At 40.0% G+C, this 19251-nt stretch overlaps 1 protein-coding gene across 1 annotated transcript in view; it reads right to left on the minus strand.

Moving 5' to 3' along the window:
* Positions 1 to 392: 392 nt before the first annotated feature.
* LOC116040056 (cadherin-18) overlaps positions 393 to 19251 on the minus strand; it is a 99410-nt gene continuing 80551 nt past the window's right edge. Inside the window, exons 11-12 of the mRNA XM_031285290.2 lie at positions 7986 to 8237; positions 393 to 1217 (exon numbers count right to left, since the gene is read on the minus strand). Of these exons, the coding sequence (XP_031141150.1) occupies positions 712 to 1217; positions 7986 to 8237 (758 nt within the window). The 3' untranslated portion in view covers positions 393 to 711. The remainder of the gene's footprint in view (positions 1218 to 7985; positions 8238 to 19251) is intronic.

The following is a 19251-nucleotide window of genomic DNA, read 5'->3' on the forward strand; positions in this document are numbered from 1 at the left end:
TTGGGAAAAAGTCAAATCATATTCATTGTTCTCCTTTAACTGATAAGTACAATGCTGTATATATTAAAGATGCTAGCTGTGACGTGTTCCACTTAAAGTTGGATTTGCCACTTCCCTCTTTTCAGTTAATATCAAAGAAGCTTGGAAAAAATTGTACATATGTTAACACATATGGCTGATTGCTGAGTGTTTAAAAGATAATGGCAACATGAAAGAAATGACGCAAAACATATTGTAAGACTGGAGTTGTCATTATTGTGCATATGGCTGGCATAGCATCATCCTCTGCTTGGTGAATCACAAGCACCTTTGGTAATGCCTCCCACCATGATAAACTTAAGTGTATGCTGTATTGTATATCCATTCTTGGAGGAAGAAGACAAATGTACACATTTTCACATATCCACTCATGTGGATTTTAGGACTTTATTGAGCAATAAAAAATATACACCAAGGAAAATTTAATTTTCCTTTTCCCCCATATTGTTGTTCTTCCATCTTAAAATCTGTTTTAATACTTCCAGATGAACGACCAATAATCCAAAGCGACAAAATAAAAAAAAAAAATAGAGCAGTCTTTTGAGTTCAACAGTAAAAGTCGTAAACCACCAGAACAGTGTGAAAGCATCTTTGTTTGTTTATAGTGTCCACTGAAAATTTGAAAAAACGTATTTCAAACGGATTTGGTTTGCACAGGAGCGAAATTGCAGACTAGGTCGTCACATCTGAATCTGCCTCTCCGTAGAGTTCTGCCAGTTTCTGGAACTCAGGCCCCCAGTTGTCCAGATAGTTATAATCCTGCTCTGATTGTGTGCCGGGAGTGTCTAAAGGGCTGATGGATCCCGTGGGTGAGCCCTGGCCCTCATAAGCGTAGGTCTGGAGGGAGTCGTAGGGTGGCACGCTGGTGTCCACGTCGGCCTCCACCAGTCTCTGCTTGATGAACTCGTGCACATCCACCTCGTCCAGCTCCACCGCCTTGGTCCGGCGGCTGCGGGGCGTGGCGCAGTGTTTTCTCGCCTCTGGGCGAACGTCCCGCCGGAACTTGAGCTCTTCGGCGGCGGCTGGGTTGCGCAGGGCGATCATGTCAAAGGCCTCGGTGTCCTCCTCTCCTCCGCCCTCGTCGTCGTAGGTGACCACGTTCTCTCGGATGTCCTCTTCGGAGATAATAAGGGGCTCTTTCTTGCTCCGTCTCAGTGTGACGAAGAGAACCACGATTGCTGCAAAAGAGAATATGTTTTTTATATCAGTACTTGCAGTTAAAAAAAAAAAAGTTCTGAGGATAACATCCTTAAAAAAATTCTTATGTTACAATAAATAATTATAATTCTCAAAAATATCTTTATACAACAAACTGACTTAATAGTTGTAGACAAAAATCAGACAGAAAAGAAAATTACACTAAAACAACACTTAAATTGACAAACCACTCAGCAGAACCACATCACATAACACAAAACAGCTGAATGTGGTTACAATGCTCAGCCATGTTTTAGTAAACAGCCGACCAAATAAAGACGAGCCAACTTTATGTGCATATTTATTCTATTTTCCGACACTAAAACTATCCAAGCGTTAAAGAGTTGTAAATCAATAATTCGAAATAGCCGACATTGGCATTGATGTTACTTTGAATGCAAGCTGTTGAGATGACAATATACACACTATCATCATCTGCAGAAGCAAATTTGATCTCACATCCAGCCAAAATGCAAAACAGCCTGTAAATATAAAAAGCAAACATGTGTCAGCATATGGAAGAATGTCTCATGTAATCATCTTTTAGTTTTAGGTGAAGCCAGTGACGGAAAAGAATGAGCCAGTTGTGGCACATTAAAGAAAATATAGCATGATGTTGCTAAATGTCTCTGCAGATAAGAATCTTCCAGTGTGAAACATATTTTCCAACGGGTTATGAAGTCATAAAGCCGAGTAATATTTGATGACATGCTACAGCTCGGAACTTGTTCCTACAACTAATGAGAGTTATAGTTCTTTGGGTTAATGATACCACTGCACGATGTTAACACTAACATCCATTTAATAAAATGGCATAAGCAAGGGAAGTGCATTCGTACAGCAGTGCAATATGTAAAAGAAGTTCATTACGCTGCATTGAAAGACGAGCCAGCTAGATCAGTGTTACTGCAGAGGCATCTTTGCTTCACAATCAAATTGCATTGAATATTAGCAGGAGGAAACTCAAAGGTTCAAAGGAACAAAACAAGAAATATAACTAATGAACAACACTTTTTTTTTTTTTAAAGGTGCATGTAAATGTTTTCAGCATCCTGGCGTTCCACATCCGTTAACTGGTATATGCTATATTTATGTAACCAACAACACTACTGCGTTAAATAAGCCTCACGGGATGAGACTCCTTATAACACATTCAAGGTGAGAGCTCAACAGAGAGACAGGGAGGTGGTGGTGGTGGATTAACAGGAGGTAGAGGTTTCAGCTTTTATATATTTTATTTATGTCAATGATGTAATGATGCATTTGGCTAATCTACTTTATTTACTCAAGCAATACATTTTTCTATACATGGTAAATAAGGAATGATGTAGACAGACTATAAAGCAATTTCAAAGAGTAGATTTAAGCCCCCTGAGTAGACTGAGACTAAAGGTGTGTGGACACCAAGCTTCAGCTGTTTAGTCAAACACTGGAGCCTTTATTCCTTCAGTTCACGTGGGCAGGTAAGAATAACTCCATTCAAACTGTAGTAGTACTGAATAAGTGGACCAAAACACACTGAAAAAACAACTGGGAACCTGAACCAAATACAGTGCAATAAATCCCCCTTTTATGGGGGCAATACAGATTAACTCGTCAGGGAGCCCCTATGAACAAAAATTAGATGTAGTCCCCTACTACTGTAAAGCATTGTGGTCACATTTGAATGAGACCACTGCACTGACAGTGTGGTGCCAACGCAGGATCGCTGTAAAGAAGAAAATAAAACAAATACCTGCCTCCATTTTTGCCACAGTATAACGCAGCCTCACGTTCACCCCAGTGATAGATACAATTATTGCCACCGTGATAAACTTTGTCTGATAGTGTTACAAACTGCTGGGCAGTGTTTTGGCATCAGATTGGCCTAAAACTCAGTACTTAAAAAGCAACTTAACACCTGGTTAAAAAGTAATGTTTTGCTGTCTTATTTGGTTAAGATTTTCACTCAGCAGTAATGTTGGTTGTGTTCAAAGGTGAAACAGACTTAATTTTCAACAAAGTGTTTTTGTTGCACTTGTAACCACACCCAGCAGTGATGTCACAGTGTCCTGGAGTACATCTGTACATCACTGCAGAAAGGTGAGAAGTAAAACTACCGGAGGTAAACAGAGACACCATTTTCAGGGGTTGCTACTCTTTAAACTTCCAATATCGTACTTTATCATCTTGCCAGCATTGAAACAACCCCACCAACGCAGACCCTTGCATTTCGTAAAGCAGGACCATTTTGGACCTGAATGCAAGAAAAGGCAAGGCCTTAAGATTTTTGTATAGGACAGGTGGACAGGTAATAACATACCTTCATACTTATATTTCTGATTTTGTACATTATTGCTACGTGTTCTCCCCAATAAATGTACAATTAATCAAGTAACCTCAAATCTAGTCTGGCTTAACGGATGTACATTGCTGAGATAAAGCCTTACATCCGGCGAGTGAGAGACGCACCGGATTTCCCTCCCCTCTCACTAGCTACCCTATCGGGGCTTAGCGCCGCCCAGCATGGTTGTGATTGGTGTGGAATATCTGTATCAGAATACATGAGTGATGTAGCCAGACCATACTCCATCCCTGACACAGAGCTGTGGACATAGGACTGGCAATGCGAGACTACCTCAAACCAAGTAGCAAAGTTCATTAGCATTTGCCCAGCTCATAATCCAGCCCCGGGTATGAGCAGACAGATAATTGGCATATAATAGCCAGCAGTAATGCTTGGAGCCTAAAATAATAAAATGAATTAACTCAGTCTGAATCAAATCTCCAGCTATTTCTTTTTCATGTTTGAACTGTGGTAGTAACTGAACTACTTATGAGGCCATGAGGAATCTTCCTCAAGCCCTGAAAAATTGCAACGAAGTAAACTTTTCCATTATGGTATAAAATGTGTTTGACTGTATCCTAAAACAACCTATGACTAAAGTAATTATGCAAAGATTCATCTATCTACATATATTTCATTGTTCAGTGCGGTTCCTTGCCTGTGTTTTTGATGAAATGTCCCTTAACCGACATGTGATTAATCTCTGGAGAAAAAAAAATTCACTTTACTCCACCTGGTGCACTAGCACTGCCCGAGTGGGATTAGAGAGGGTGGAAAAAAACGCAATTTGTGTGGGACAGTGCTTATCGCTCGACTTGTTTAAAGCAACCAATTACACAATGCAAGAATGTGAGAGTGGGCGGGGTGAGCTGGGTCAATCACTGTGAGCAGAACTAGGAAATAAAGAATTTGGGTTTTTCATTTACTGCCGCATGCATATTTTCGAGCTGCTAAATTGTTTTGGCCACTATCTGCAGTTTAAGACTTCACTGTGGTTTAGAGGTACACAGACATATAATAATAATAATAATAATAATAATAATAATAATAATAATAATAATAATAAAAACTCAGTTAACGCAACTTTATTATTTACCTTGCATTTCGTACACCAAATGCACTTTTCACAATTCATAATACTTTTATTTATGTATTTCTATCCACTGTACACACCCTATTGTATTACACTCTCTACATTGCTGCTGCCTCAATGGTCCATTCAGGTCATTTCATTTAAGGCCAGTTGAGGTCTAACTGTTGCTCAGTACACTACTTTTGGCACCAGGGAGCATTACACCAGTCTACAGATATACATTTGCAGCAGCAGTAGCCATTGCTGAAGTGCAATTTATGCTGCACTTATCCTGGTTATGGAAGATTACACTGGAAGACTAGAGGACTGTTTCATAAACTAATGTCTTTAATCCAAATAAGAGCGCATTCCATGTAACTTCTCAAGGCACAGACCTCAGCACAAATACAGCAAACGTATAGAACATAAGTAAAAACACAAACAAAATCACATTTGCAATATTTTAGGTCCATTTCTCTTGTTTTTCAATCTCATGTTCTCAAACTACGAGTACAGTAAATTACTTATTTACTATGATCAATTCTTAAACCGTGTCATTCATAACCTACATTTTCAAGTGTGAACAATTGGTTTTAAAACAGCTTTACATGTGGTATATATTTGAAAAATAAGAGTCCTTGAAAGGTAATCTTGACCCAATCAAACTAATGCTGGCAGTTCGCATACTAGCCCTTTAACTTGTTGCTGTGGCACTGGAATGAGAAGGAACTACTAAGGATTATTGTGTTAAATAAGTTCCAAAAATTACCAATACATTTGATATTTGACCAAAGACATGGTATTTAAAGTGCCATTAGTATTTTGTTCTGTGTTGATACATAGTCACTTGGGTTAATTCTACATTAAGCAAGTAATGCTTGCATTTCTAATCCAATTCTTATTTTAACCCAATTAGTACTGTAATACTGTACCGTTTCCTTTGAAACTTAATTAGTAAAATCCCCAAAATGATCTACTTATGAATATTTTATGTTATTTAAGTCATGTGTAAAAGGCCAGTATCAAGTGAGCCAGCTAAGAGATAGTTTGTATCCCTTTTCTGGTTTGCTGCAGGCTTAATTAGGGTGGCTTATTGGAGGGCACGGAGATAAAACATGGACATTAATCGGACAGACAGAAAACAATCAGACACAAACCAAGCAAGAATTAAAAATATGCGTCATGTCTGTGTAGGTGATATAGATATTGATGCGCTGGCTCGACCTCTTCTCAGTCTGTCAACCAATCAACTTTAGTGTAAATTAAAAAAGAAAAAACAGCTTGGCACTCTTTCACTCTCACTTTGTTCAGCTTTTAGCAGTTTGCTCTTCAAGTTCATTTTGGTCAATAAAGCTACCTACCCAAGCCCACAACAACATGCCCAGGCCAAAATACATGAATCAGGCTTAATTTGAAAGGTAACGTTGTCTAGTTACTGAAAGTGTGCTTGTTTATAGCATGTGGCTAAAAAAAAAAAAAAGTTATATATATATTGACATGCTTTATGCCAGAACTATGCAAACAGTAGTAGTTTTTTTTTTTTTTCAGTCATCCTAAAAACAATAATTGTAAACATATCACAGTGTAAACTCCAACAGTAAATAGTGATTGAAAGGATTAGGCTAAAATCACCTCTCCAAAACTAAAGAAAATGTATAAAAAAAAAGGTAAGGGGTAACTATATACAGTTAAGAAACAAACACAAAAGGGATATTGCACTTACTTAGCATGCATCCTAGACCACTATTCCACCAGGACACCCACATTCAGCTATTTCTTAATGTACACTAGAGATGGTGAATTATGAAAAATGGTGCAGGCAAGTCAAATGACTTCCTGTTAAATGGAGTGGAATCTGATTTATTTTGACCGCCACCCACAGACAAAATCTCCAATGTCTTGGGGGTTACCAAACCTTGGTCCAGTAGATAAGCTACGTGTGAGACACTTCACTTGTAACTAGAAAGTGTGAACCCAAAATGCAACACGGGTCAGAAAATGAAAAAAAAAAAGAAGGTGTGATCAGTTGCTGTCTCTCCCCATTTCTCTTTCTCTCTCCCTGTCCTAACTAGTATCTGCCTTGTGTTGATGATTAGGGATTCAGCGTGTGTCTCTCACTCAAGCGTTTGCTTCCGAACAATGGTGATGGCCTTTTGTTCGCCTCAGCCAGAGGCTTGGGCATAGAGGAGGAAGACAGCCAGTTTGAATATGCATAACCTTCATGCACTAATGTCCACAGACAATCACTGAAGAGAGGAGGGGAGAGCCGCAGTGGTGAGGCCGTGTTATTAGACAGTTTTGTCTAATCATTTCCTACTGCAGTTTGATTTTCCGAGGAAGGAATCAGACTGTGACATTCCTAACTTTTGCTGACAGAAGATTGTTGACTTTGGTATATTTGATCTTAGATGGTGTGCCATCTTTCAGACATTTTCCACCTGTAAAGCTGACTGTCCATAATTCAAATTCAAAGTGCCACGATCATATTCGCAAGTTTATAAATAATCATATGCTGTCGCTGCAACTGACTGGTTGCCTTAGTAACAAGGCACACACACTCATTGACTGGGGACATGTTCTCTGGGTGCTGCAAGGAGCTGGTAACATGGATGTGGCCCTGTTTATTTTCACTGTAATTCTGATGTTTTATATTCATGGCGCAGAACACGTCCGTCACACATGATCTCAGCAAGAGTGGTTTCTATGTTGGCTGTCACCACATTCCTCCATGCTTGTCCTCTGCTCTTCTAGCCACAACATGCCATGTCAAACATGTGCCGGGCATGGACTGATGGGGAACAAGATTCAGTTGCATAATAGGAGAATTGAATTCAACATTGTCAACAAATTGATTGATTTAGGTCTAATCTTAATTTTCTGATTTGAGTTGCCTGTCTGAATATGAACCCTCCCTTCTCTAGGATTCAAGTCTCCGCTCTCTAACCACTGTACGTTTATTCTCAGTATTTCTATCAGTTGCACCTCCTTTCTGAATCACACTGACCCTGCAATCTCCATTCCACAATTCTTTGCTGTCTTTGTCCCTGCCATCTCCTTTCTAGTCACCCCCCCTCCAGCCTCCTCTCTCTGTGTCCTCCTTCTCTTCTGTCCTTCACACCCTTTTCTTTTTCATCCACCCCTGCCCTCTCCGACTCTTTCTACCCTCATTCTTAATTCTACCTGTGTCCTCATATGTCTTTTCATCCCTCTCTCCTCCTCTGCCCTTGTCAAACCCTTCCACCCTTCCTTGCTCCTCTATGGTTCATCTCCTCCTTCCATGCCCTCAGGATATTCCCCCCCCGGACAGCTTCCCCCCGTGCTGCAGTCCCCACAGCAGCTGTCCCAACTTACCCAGCAGGATGACGATGCACAGCAGGATGGCAATCAGAGCCCCCGTGCTGAGACCCGCCGAGGAGAGGAACGCCTCGCCTTGGCACATCCGGATCCTGCCGTGGTGCTGGCACGGGCACACCCGGAGGGTCAAGGTGCTGGTGCCGCTCAGGGACGGCTCCCCACCGTCCCACACCACAATGGGCAACTCATACAGCTCCTGGGTCAGGTGGTTGAAACGCCGCCGCCTGCCAATGATGCTGGCTGTGCTGTCTATAGAATGACAAAAAAATAAAAAAATATGTTTAGGAAAATAAGACCCATTGGCTAAGAAGACTTATTGATGGTTTCCTCTTTCTTCTCAATTGCGTCACTCTTTCAGCGAAGCCTGCAATTGCCTATTTATATAGAGCCATTTAGGTTAGGGGTAAAACTCGTCAGCTAAAGAGAAGAAAAAAAAAATCCAATCCACAACATTTCCCATTGTGAATTGGACCTTTTGAAGAGATCTCTCACTGTCATATAGCGGCTTCCATGTGTGCCAAGGCTAAGTTATTACAAAGGTGTTTGTTTACTATTTAAATGTGCTGCAAAAGAACAGTGCATCTTGGCCTCTGCAGAAAACACTTAAACGGTAATAAAAAGGTTGAATTTGTAGAGAAGAAAAAAAAAACGAGAGAACTAGAGAGGATAGCTTTCTGAAACGATTCAGCAAAGAGAGAAAGCAAATAAACAGACAGATGCAACACTTACACGTAAAAAAAGGGTGACAGCAAACCAACAAGTAGGTCAGGGTTTGCCATACCAAGAACCACTGTAAAAAGATTCCTTATCATAAATTTAACATTTTTAAATACTGTCTAAAAACAACTATTTTTTTGTGGCTTTTCCTTAAAGCGCATGGCTGTTTTGGGGGTCAAATCTAGTAGATACATACATGCATTTATTTTTGCTTTAGACAAGGCTAAATTTGTAGAGAAGAAAAAGCAAACAGGAGAACTCGAGAGGAAGGTTTTCTGAAAAACATTCATCAAAGAGGAGGAAGCAAATAAACACACAGATGCAACACTTGTATACGCTTAAAAAAGGTGACGGCAAACAAACAATGACGTGTTGCGATAAAACTACTCTTAATTGGAACTCACACCTGTAGCAGATGGGCTGTGAACAACCACTCCACAGCAATATTCTCGACGAAAGATGTTCTGAATTCTTCTTAGTATGTATTGGTAATTCTTCTTATTCCCGTGTGTTTTTCGTTGTAAAACATGCAGAGCAGGCTACTTGCCAATGTCATATATATTGCTGTAGCCAATATGTAGCTAATTAGGGGTAATTAGAGCACCGACATTGTCGGGGGCGAAGACCCTATTGAAATTTAAATGTTTTTTCTTATTATTATTATTCGTCTGTGTTTGAGCGCAGAACTGAGGTGCTTAGGCTACTCGAAAACACACTGAAATTGGTACGCATTTTAGACTTGGTGAAAATTGCGGCCTGATATGGGTCTCGGGCTGATGCGTGGCAAATTGGCTTGATAGCGCCCCCTATCAGTTTAGCAGTTATTGCCCCCTCCTTTAACTTTCATGTAGACGCATGTCATTTGGTTGGCAGGTATATCATATCCAAACATAATATCGAAAAAAGCCTTTCGGAGCCATTCCCTGAGCCCAACAGAATGTCAGCCAATTTGAATTGAAAATTCATTTTTTTGATGATTTTTACCATTTTCAGGGGTTGTACTTTAACGCACTCCTCCTACATATTTCCAACACTACGCACTCCATGGAGGAAATGAAGTCTAACTCTTGCGTGTAGTGTCCGACGCTCATGGAAATACACGGCCGTGTCGACTGGGAGCTGCCGGCACCCCCGACGTGCGTGGAGTGCGAGGGCCTGTTCATCGCTGCTTGCAGCTTTAATTTATTTTGAAATCAGTGCATTGTGGAACTACATGGAGATTGTATAAATAAGGAGCTCTGTTATTATGTATACACATAAATATACATATATTAATGTGCGTATATGCTACAAAAACAATCCAGCAGTGAGAAGTACATAAAGCTCATGCATGGTCAGCAACAGGCAACAGACAAGATTAGGCATCTGTTGGCATTTATGGTCCGGTTGCTCACCAAATCCTACCAAAGCTGAGCCAAAGAAACTACCAATGCCAACAGGATTGGCTGACTACTGATTCACTGCATCTGGAACTTAAATGTATACAAACAGATATAAAGTATATCGTAAGATGAGATTTATTTTTCAGAGCTTGAAATGACATTTCAATTGAGGAGAATGTCAGAAGATATTTACTTTACTGACAGTACTAAGTCAAATATGGTGATTCTATATTTTGAATAACTTAATAACTGAAATTGTAAAAAGTGAGATTTACATGTCTTTTCCTATTATAAAAATGTACTATTATATTGTACAAATGATATATCCCACAACATGTTCGCACATCCTGCACTAATCCATGCAGCCTCTTTTTTCTTAATGTAAAACAGTTATATGCACATTTGTTTCTGTATTTATTGGCTGTATATTTCATATTAATGATTCAGATTTCTGAAATGCACACAGCCCGTATTCAAAAACTGTACCTTTTAAACGAGCCGTCAGGATTTCTGTACGGTTGTGATGTCACAACTATACTACGTAAGTGGCTCTATAGTGCCGCTATAGTGCGCCCTACACTCAAACTCACACAACGATGTTTCTAATTTCACCTGCACCTTTCAATCTGCACAAAAATAGATGCTGTTCAGTTGTCTCTTCTTGCAGCAGTACTGACTAAAATGATTTCCCATTTGTAAGAAATGTTAAGACACTTCTTTTCAAATGGCATGCATGCGAAGAAGCTCACACAAAGACGTAGGCCATTACACGACCACTTCACGTGCTGGGCTTGTCTGAGGGTTTACCATTAAGAATCTAACATGCGATGCTTAATGGCTCTTTGAGCGAGATTACCTCAGCCGGAGATCACCAGTCTGTAATATGAAGGGCGTGCAAATAGCTTTAGTTTTAGAGCACTAACACAGCACAGACTGACATATTTATAATTTAAGGCAAACTGTTCCTTTTAAATAGTTGTATTCTGAGAAATGGCATCAAATAATGTTTGAAAACTAACAGCTACAGTACTTTCTCATCCATCACTGTTCATTCAAAGTGTATTGTTGTGTGAATCAGGTGCCTGGATGACTAACTTGTGCCTCACATGATTTACTAACTAGAACCTTGCAGACGACACGCTGATATATTTTTACAAGATATTCTGGGTTGGGAAAATGCTGAATCGTGCACAGGGCAACCTTTTCCTTTCCTCCCAGCGAAAACACCTCCGCCGCGCTGTACTATCGTGCTGCTGCTCTGAGACCTCGCCTCCCACTCCAATCTCTGCTCCATCTATGAATAATTACAATGATCGACAGTTGGAATGACAACACGTACTTCAAGCTTTATTAAGTCAGACTCGCAGTATCACCGTATCAGCAAGCAGATGGGTAGGGGGTTTGAGAGAGTGCAATGTGAGAGATGCAAATAACAAGGAAGAGAGATGGGGAGTTGGAGAATGAGCGGAGAAGGGGGGGAAGCAAGGGGGGTGAATAGAAGAGGTTGTGTGTGAGCCAAAGAGAGCAGAGAGGACGAAGACTGAGGCTGAGATAGAGGGAAACAAACAAGCTGTGTGTACGCGGTGTCCGCCGTCACAGCCTTTACACTTCGAAGCACAGACCCACGTCATTGTACAGACCACAACGAGGGAGTGCACGTCAATTATGTCATGCTAATTTCACGTTAAAACCGCCTCTTGTCGCAGGTGGCTGCAGAAGACCTGTGCGTTTGTTGATTAACGCTGCAGCAAGATGGGCCATCTCCATCCATGTGGCAGCCACATACTGTAAGAGGAGAGACTGCAGGAGTTAGCACAGCCACAGGTTAACCATGTTGTGACAGCTCTCGCTAAGCGACGTTACCTGCAATGCGAGGCACATGACCACCCAGGAAATGAGGGAAAATATGCTTTTAAGAGCATTTCACAGTTTGTTTAAACTGATCCTAAATATTTTTGATCTGTGTTATTTTGCACATCACTAGCATACAATTTGTCATCCCCCCTCCCGTGTCTGTTTTTTTATTGCATGTTAAAAAAATGTTACAGCAGCAGAGAAAACAGTTGGATCCCTGTGGTCACTTTCTACTCTTTCTGAGGCTTTGTTTTCTGGATTGAAAACATGTTATGATGGTCATGAAAAGACAACGAAGCTATTTGAAAAAAATGTAAAACCACAATATCCATGATTTACCTTATTGATACAATAAAAAATGCCCAATTTCATTTAGATTTAAGATATGTAAGGGGATTGCAAATATCTTTGTCAAAGAGCTGACTCACTATAAAACAGATGAAGTGTGATTGAAAAAAAGACCAAATATATACCAAAAATAGACATGCGACGCAACCACATCTATACAGACTTCACACTTGCCTACACATGCTCTTAGCTGAATTCCTTATGAACTTTAGTGGGTGTGTGTAGGTGCCGCTTATGGGATTCAGCACGAAAAGTTGCCACTTGGAGCACAATATGCATTGTGGTGACACTATTTTGGGGTAGACTATATATTCGGTCAATTCCACGGTGGGTATAATGTTGGGGTTGGCTCAAGTTTAAACAGGCTGCAAATGTCAAATGTATTGTGTAGGTGTTGCAGCTATTTAACTAAACACAACTGTTCTTTCTGCTTACAGAAATAGCAACATATTTTTGTTAAAATCTTCTAAGGTTTTTTCATAAGCGTAAGGAATTTGCATTTGTTGCAAATGGTACAATCATTTCAGATTATATTTTTAACTACAAGGCTCTGAACTGACTGGGCTGCATCAGTGAACCCACTATTATCATCGGTCCTAATATCAAGGTTTATTATAATATCATATATAATGTCATATCAGGAGCCAGAAATTACCCGGATAACCGGCACTGTTTCCTCATTGAGCAAGCGCACTAGAGACCTCCATCGGCTACTTCAGGTTTAGCCCTCAGCAAGTCTATATCGACAACGTTTAATTTCCGGGAATGTTCAGGTGCTGCCGGAAATTCCGCCAGATGTCCTTCATTTTGGCGGGATGTCCGTCACCTTCCGCTTTCTTTGTGATGGCATTTTAAACTCTGGTTGATTTATGAGGACTATGGTTAACAGTTTTCTGTTGCACGATTAAAACAACCTTTGAATGTACACGTTACACCAAAACAAGTTCCTTCCCGAGGCTTTTTTCCGGTGCTTAGTGCCGCCCATGAAGATTGTGATTGGTTTAAAGAAATGGCAATAAACCAGAGCACATTTTTCTCCCATTCTGGAATGCTGTGTGGAATAGCCAGACGCTCCATCGCAGCGATGTGGAGGAAGGTTTGGCAATGCGAGACTAGTCCTCCGCTAACTAATCCCTAATAAAGATGAAAGGAGTTAATTGAGCAGCTCTTCTAGAATTTCCAAATGTTATCGGGCCAAATGGATCAAATTCTCTCTAACGAGTCATTTTGCGGGGGTTGTGGTGCTTAAAGAAATGTATCCGCTGATTTACAGACATCTCTTTCTCCATGTAAGTCTATTGGGAAAAAGTATTTTCGGAACACAGGGCATCATCATGTGACAGGCCAGGAGTTGCAATTTCATTGTTGAGCCTCTATGATCAATTTGCTTCACAGCCCAGCGCACTTCCTGGGGGCCTGGGCAAATACCGTTACACATCTGGTATAATTATAGGATGGCTTTGAATATTGATCAATGGCTCAATCTTGTTCAAACAATAATAACATTTAGTGTAGAAATAATAGGCCTGTCATGCAGAATAACTAACAGCAGATCAAGAGACAAACATACCAATCTCCTTTAAAAGAAGCCCCTGCATTCAATAAGGATTAGTCTGACTGAGTAAGGCTTAGCTTAACAAAATATGGCCGGCAGTGATGAGAGCTAGCAGTTCGTGATCGGGCTGCTTTTAAATAAAAGATGATTATGTTTATCCAATGCATTGGATTCACACTGTCACAGTATGGTATGTTTGTTCCATAAGGTTGTGTTTTGTGTATTTGACTTAATTAGGGGTTGGATTGTACGTTTCTGCAGTAACATTCAAAGGGGACTGCAGAGTACTATTCATATGTTCCTCTGTTCCACAGGAACAAATAGGCCCACAGCTCCGATGTGGCACCAACGACTGCTGAGGCCTAACTGCACACACATTGATTAATAATAATAATAAAAACAAATTCTATTCCTTTTTCCTAAACCATAAACACAGAGTAATTAGGGAAATATCTTGAACTGAACTGCTTGAATAATAGTAAAGCTTATCAAAGCCCTCTTTGCACAAATCATGCTGTTTCAGCAGATAATGGGAATCCAGAAGTACAGTATAACACCCATTGCAAGTTAAGTGTGAATGACATAGAAGCTAATTAAACGTCCCACATATCAATGGCTTAACATCGCTTCTTTCAACACAGCCCATTAACTGTAATATTATAAGGTCTTCTGAATGCACACTGGAAGAAGATGCCTTCAGAAATCAATTGATCTATTTAAGTATGTGGGTTATTTAGAGATCATAGCCCCCATTTAATTGCCTTTTTAGAAGCAAATGTCATCACAATGTGACAGATAACGAGATCAAAAAGGCATTCAATTTTCAGTCATTGCAAAGTAGGCATAGTCAAGTTTAATGTATTTAAAGGGCTTTTAACAGAACTGGTTTGTCACAAAGTGCTTTCCAGGAGCAGATGAGCAGAAGTATCCACCTTGTTGTTCAGCATTAATGGTGCCTAATACGCTGTAGGAGTTTGACCTGCATTTAAGGTAGCACATCCAGCACTTCAGCTGCATCACACATCAGAATACATCTAAAACAAAAAATTGACCCTCAACCGCTTTGCTGATCTGACTTTGTTAAACAGAGCTGGAGCTGTTACAGGTCTCGGTAGCAAAAGCACCAATTGTAACAAGATAATAGCTTTTAACAAATCTGACTGCAAGGACAGAAAAAAAACTTTATTAAAAGCCATAATGCTTTCATTAATTGGTTCTTTTAAAAGTCATGACTGTTAAATTACCTGAAATAAGCGAGGAATCAATTGCAGATATCATGCCTTTAAACTAGTAAAACATATCAGAGTGCCTTCTGCAAAAACTCAAAAAATCCAAGTTTCACGAGGTTCCATTGTGAGCAATCTGTAAGTGAGTAGGAAAGGAGGTCATGAGAGAGTTAGTTGTGTGAGAGGGATTTTCGTCAGTTGCACAACAACAGAGGGAGGTATTAGGCGCTGGCACAGAGCAGCTACCAACTGTTGGACTGCTACAACAGCGATGAAAGGAAAATGTTTCTAGTGTGAAGAGCTTACTTTAATTATCAGACACAGGAGTCAACAGTATGGAGCACTGCGCCCCTCTCTCTCACCCAGATATTGTGAACACAGCAAATAACTTCTAATACTCAGTGGCAGTAGAACGCTTTATGACTCCAACACCTCTTTTGAGTGCTAGTACAAATGCAGGCTCCGGGTGACTGGAGATGACTGAAGCAGCTTGAACTCAGGGTGCAGCGCCTTAACATTAAGAGGGAGGTTGGGGCTTTGGAAGTGCGGATGAGCGAGGAGGAATTATTAAGTGATATGAATCATTCTAGGTGGACAAGGAATTATAATATAAAAAGAGTAAGCAAGCAAATGACCCAGCAGAACTAATCAGAAAGGTAGGGGAAAAATAATATTGATGGTTTGTCATTTGGGTTGTTTGGCCTGAGAATGGTACTTTCCTTTATTGGTAAGCTGCTGCATGTAACATTGGTATGCGTGTGTTTGATAGTGTGTGGTTCTAGAAACAACCCCTTTCTTGTCTAAAAGCTATAGCTTAAAGAGTGCCCTCGATCAAGGCATTTCACTGCTCCAGTGCAGCTACTCTTTGGTCAACAGAACAAGTTAAAGTCTTTGCTGGGTGGCTGCCTCCCTTTCATGTGGTCAACTACCCATCCAGGTTGTTGCTCTACATCAGAACAAGCTCTTTAACAGCTTTCTTGTTTGAAGAAGGGACGCTGTGTGAGGAAACAGAAAGGACTACCTATTTATTCCAGAAGGATAATTTATCCCTGAGGGATTCATTTCCATGTCCATCGCCAGTTCACTTTTATTTCAAGCCCTCTCTGACAAATTATTCAAATATGAATTATTTTTTATTTCCATGTCATGACACATAATCAGCCCATCCCACATGGAATTTTATCACAGATATAGTTTGAGAAAAACAAGATTCTGTGGGATGGTGTGCCGCAGGAGCTAAATCCAAATTGAAAGGCACCATTTCTCAAACAGCATGAACAGAAACAACTGCTAACAATCTTTCCAGAAAGAAGGCTTTCCTTCCTGAATGCTTTGGGAATATTTTTTTTTGCTGCAGATGGCTCTGTTGTTATAAATCTAACAACGTTTGAGAGAATCACTTTGCAAAAGTGTGGGATATTTTCAAATGGCGGGTATTTGGGTTGGATATCTAGTGTTTTAAGAGTTTCTATGCACTTAAAGAGACTAAGGCCAAGTAGATCCGGCTCAAGCTGTCCCAATGTTTAAACCTACCCACCAGACACTTGTCTGTAAGGCCTGGCTTCAGGATGCCCTGGTTTCCCTGATCCAAGCAGACCTTTCCAAAGACAATGATCCATAGAGGGCTTTGAATTGCTCTTACTCTGGCTCAGGGCTGGACTGGGGTAAAAAATCTGCCCTGGACTTTTGAGACCCAGACCAGCCCACCACAATCAGCCGGACACCACCATTGCTTGAACTCCCCTTCAACATATGTAGATACCAGCCTCTAATACTGAGTGGTAATTCAAATAGTTTGATAGTGTACTCACTGAGTCAAAAAGGCTGCCTGGCTCTTGCTGGCTAGATGGCTAATGGTTGAGGGTGGAGCATGGGTGTCATCAAGATGTCTGGTATAGTAAACAAGTGAGAAGTCTGTAAGTTAAGCTAAAGCTGCATTGTGTACACAGTATGCAACTTGTGTTAGTGGAATGTGGATAAATCAGAAAGCTGTCAGCCAACAAGTGGGCCAATCATATCGTCTCTCTTCTCTCTATGGGCCGATCACAAACAAAAAAAAGCTTTTGACCGGCGTGCAGCACATAGATAGATAGATAGATAGAGAGACAGAGAGATAGATAGATAGATAGAAAGATACTTTATTGATCCCCACGGGGAAATTCAAGGTCCCAGTAGCTTAAAGACATCACACATAACATACACATACATCATAAACAGGATGATAAAATAACAAATCCACATGAATAATATGACAATAAAAGAAAAAATACTAACTAAAAAATCCACATGAATGTACTAAGGGATGTATAAGCATGAGACACTTGCAGTGACAGGGCAGGGACTAACCCTGTGATTCAGTCTGCATGGTAAGGTGCTCTATGAGAGGGTGTGTCATGGTGGTAGTGCAAATAAGTCCAATCGTGCAAGGATAAAGTCTAGAGACCAGCATTAAATATGGACAATATAAGAGAATAATGTAGACATAGTAATATAAAAACTATATAGCAGTGCAAGGATAAAGTTTATAAAAAAGATAGCATTAAATATGGGGATTATAAGGGAATAAAGTAGACAGTAGGATAGACACAAATCAACAGTCAATATAGAGGTTTGAAATAATAGGGTTACAGTCATTGTTCAAGTAACATGCAGCCCACACAAATAGGCCGGCCCACCGGGAACTCTCCTGGTACTCCCAAAGGCCAATCCATGCCTGCTCTGGTCCCACATGGACATTGAATTGTCCTGAAAGATCCTAGGAGGAACTATTACCCCCATCAAAAAGCTGCCAGGATCACAAGGTCTTTCATGTATTATATAAAAAATATAAATATGAAACACTCACTCTAGAAAATGTTGGCTACCCCATACCTTTACATAAAGTACTACTTTTTGTGGCCATGGAGGACATAATTAAAATTGTATTGTCCACAACTATATTATATGCTTCACATTATCTGGCAGACATCGTACTATACAGAAAGCAGAACAAGGAGCAGCATAGAATGAATTAGTTTATATTAGCTTTCTCTCAAGTCCACACTGTGATTCGCTAACACTGCATATGGAAAATCAGCAAGAGGTGTTTTGCAGTCAACAGTGGAGGTGTATCTCTGCGTGTTTCACAGAAACACCCGAGAGGAACAAAGTGACGAAGATAAGAAATATATATTTAATACGTGTTTGTCACAACATATACAGCATAGTCCGCCAAGAAGAGATGCCAAAATAAAAGTCCTCAAATAGTTGAGATAAAAAGGGTGTGATTGTGGCTTCAGGTTTTATACCAAGCCCAGAAACTTCCAATGTTTCTTTTTTCAAAGTTTTGGAGAAGTAAAATGTTTGGACCCCATGGGGAATGTGGGCTTCTGCAGTAGACAGTAATATCTATAATAATAAATATAGACTATACGGTTTATATGGCTGCAACTAAAGATTATTTTCATTGTCGATGAATCTGTCGGTTATTTTCTTGATTTATCGATTAGTTGTTTGGTCTATAAAATGTCAGAAAATGGTGGAAAATCATGGTCGATCAGTGTTTCCCAAAGCCCAACGTCCTCAAATGTCTCATTTTGTCCAGAACACAAAGCTATTCAGTTTACTGTAATCGGAGTGAAGAAACTAGAAAATATTTACATTTAAGAAGCTGGAATCAGAAAGCTTTTACTTTAGTTTCATAAAAAATCAAACCGATTAATCGATTATCAAAATAGTTGGCAATTATTTTGATAGTTGACATCGAATTGATTAATCGATTATTTTGATTCTTTTTTAAATTATTCTTTGCAGCTCTAACTGTAACTAAAGAATGAAAAAATATGAATGATCAAGCATGGAAAACTAAATAGTATATCCTCTCCCCCCCAAATTCCATCACACTTCTTGGGAATGTTCAACAGCTCACTTCATAGCTGCTCTACTGGGTTAATATGTGCAAAACAGAAGCAAACCTCTGCTGAATAAAGCTATTTACACCACATTTGCACTCTCAAAAATGATAATGTGTTGTCCGTCAGGAGATATGGTACTTTGGAGCAGTCGATCTTTGCTTTGTTTGATTCATCTGCCCCTTAGGAGTGGCGTTAAGCAGGAGGTGAAGGATGTCTTTATGTGCCATTCACATGAATGCAGCAAAACTTGCCTCTGTAACTTAATGTAGTTGAAGTAGGCAAGGCAAG

Source organism: Sander lucioperca, chromosome 23, assembly GCF_008315115.2.
Source record: "Sander lucioperca isolate FBNREF2018 chromosome 23, SLUC_FBN_1.2, whole genome shotgun sequence".
Classification (NCBI taxonomy): Eukaryota; Metazoa; Chordata; class Actinopteri; order Perciformes; family Percidae; genus Sander; species Sander lucioperca.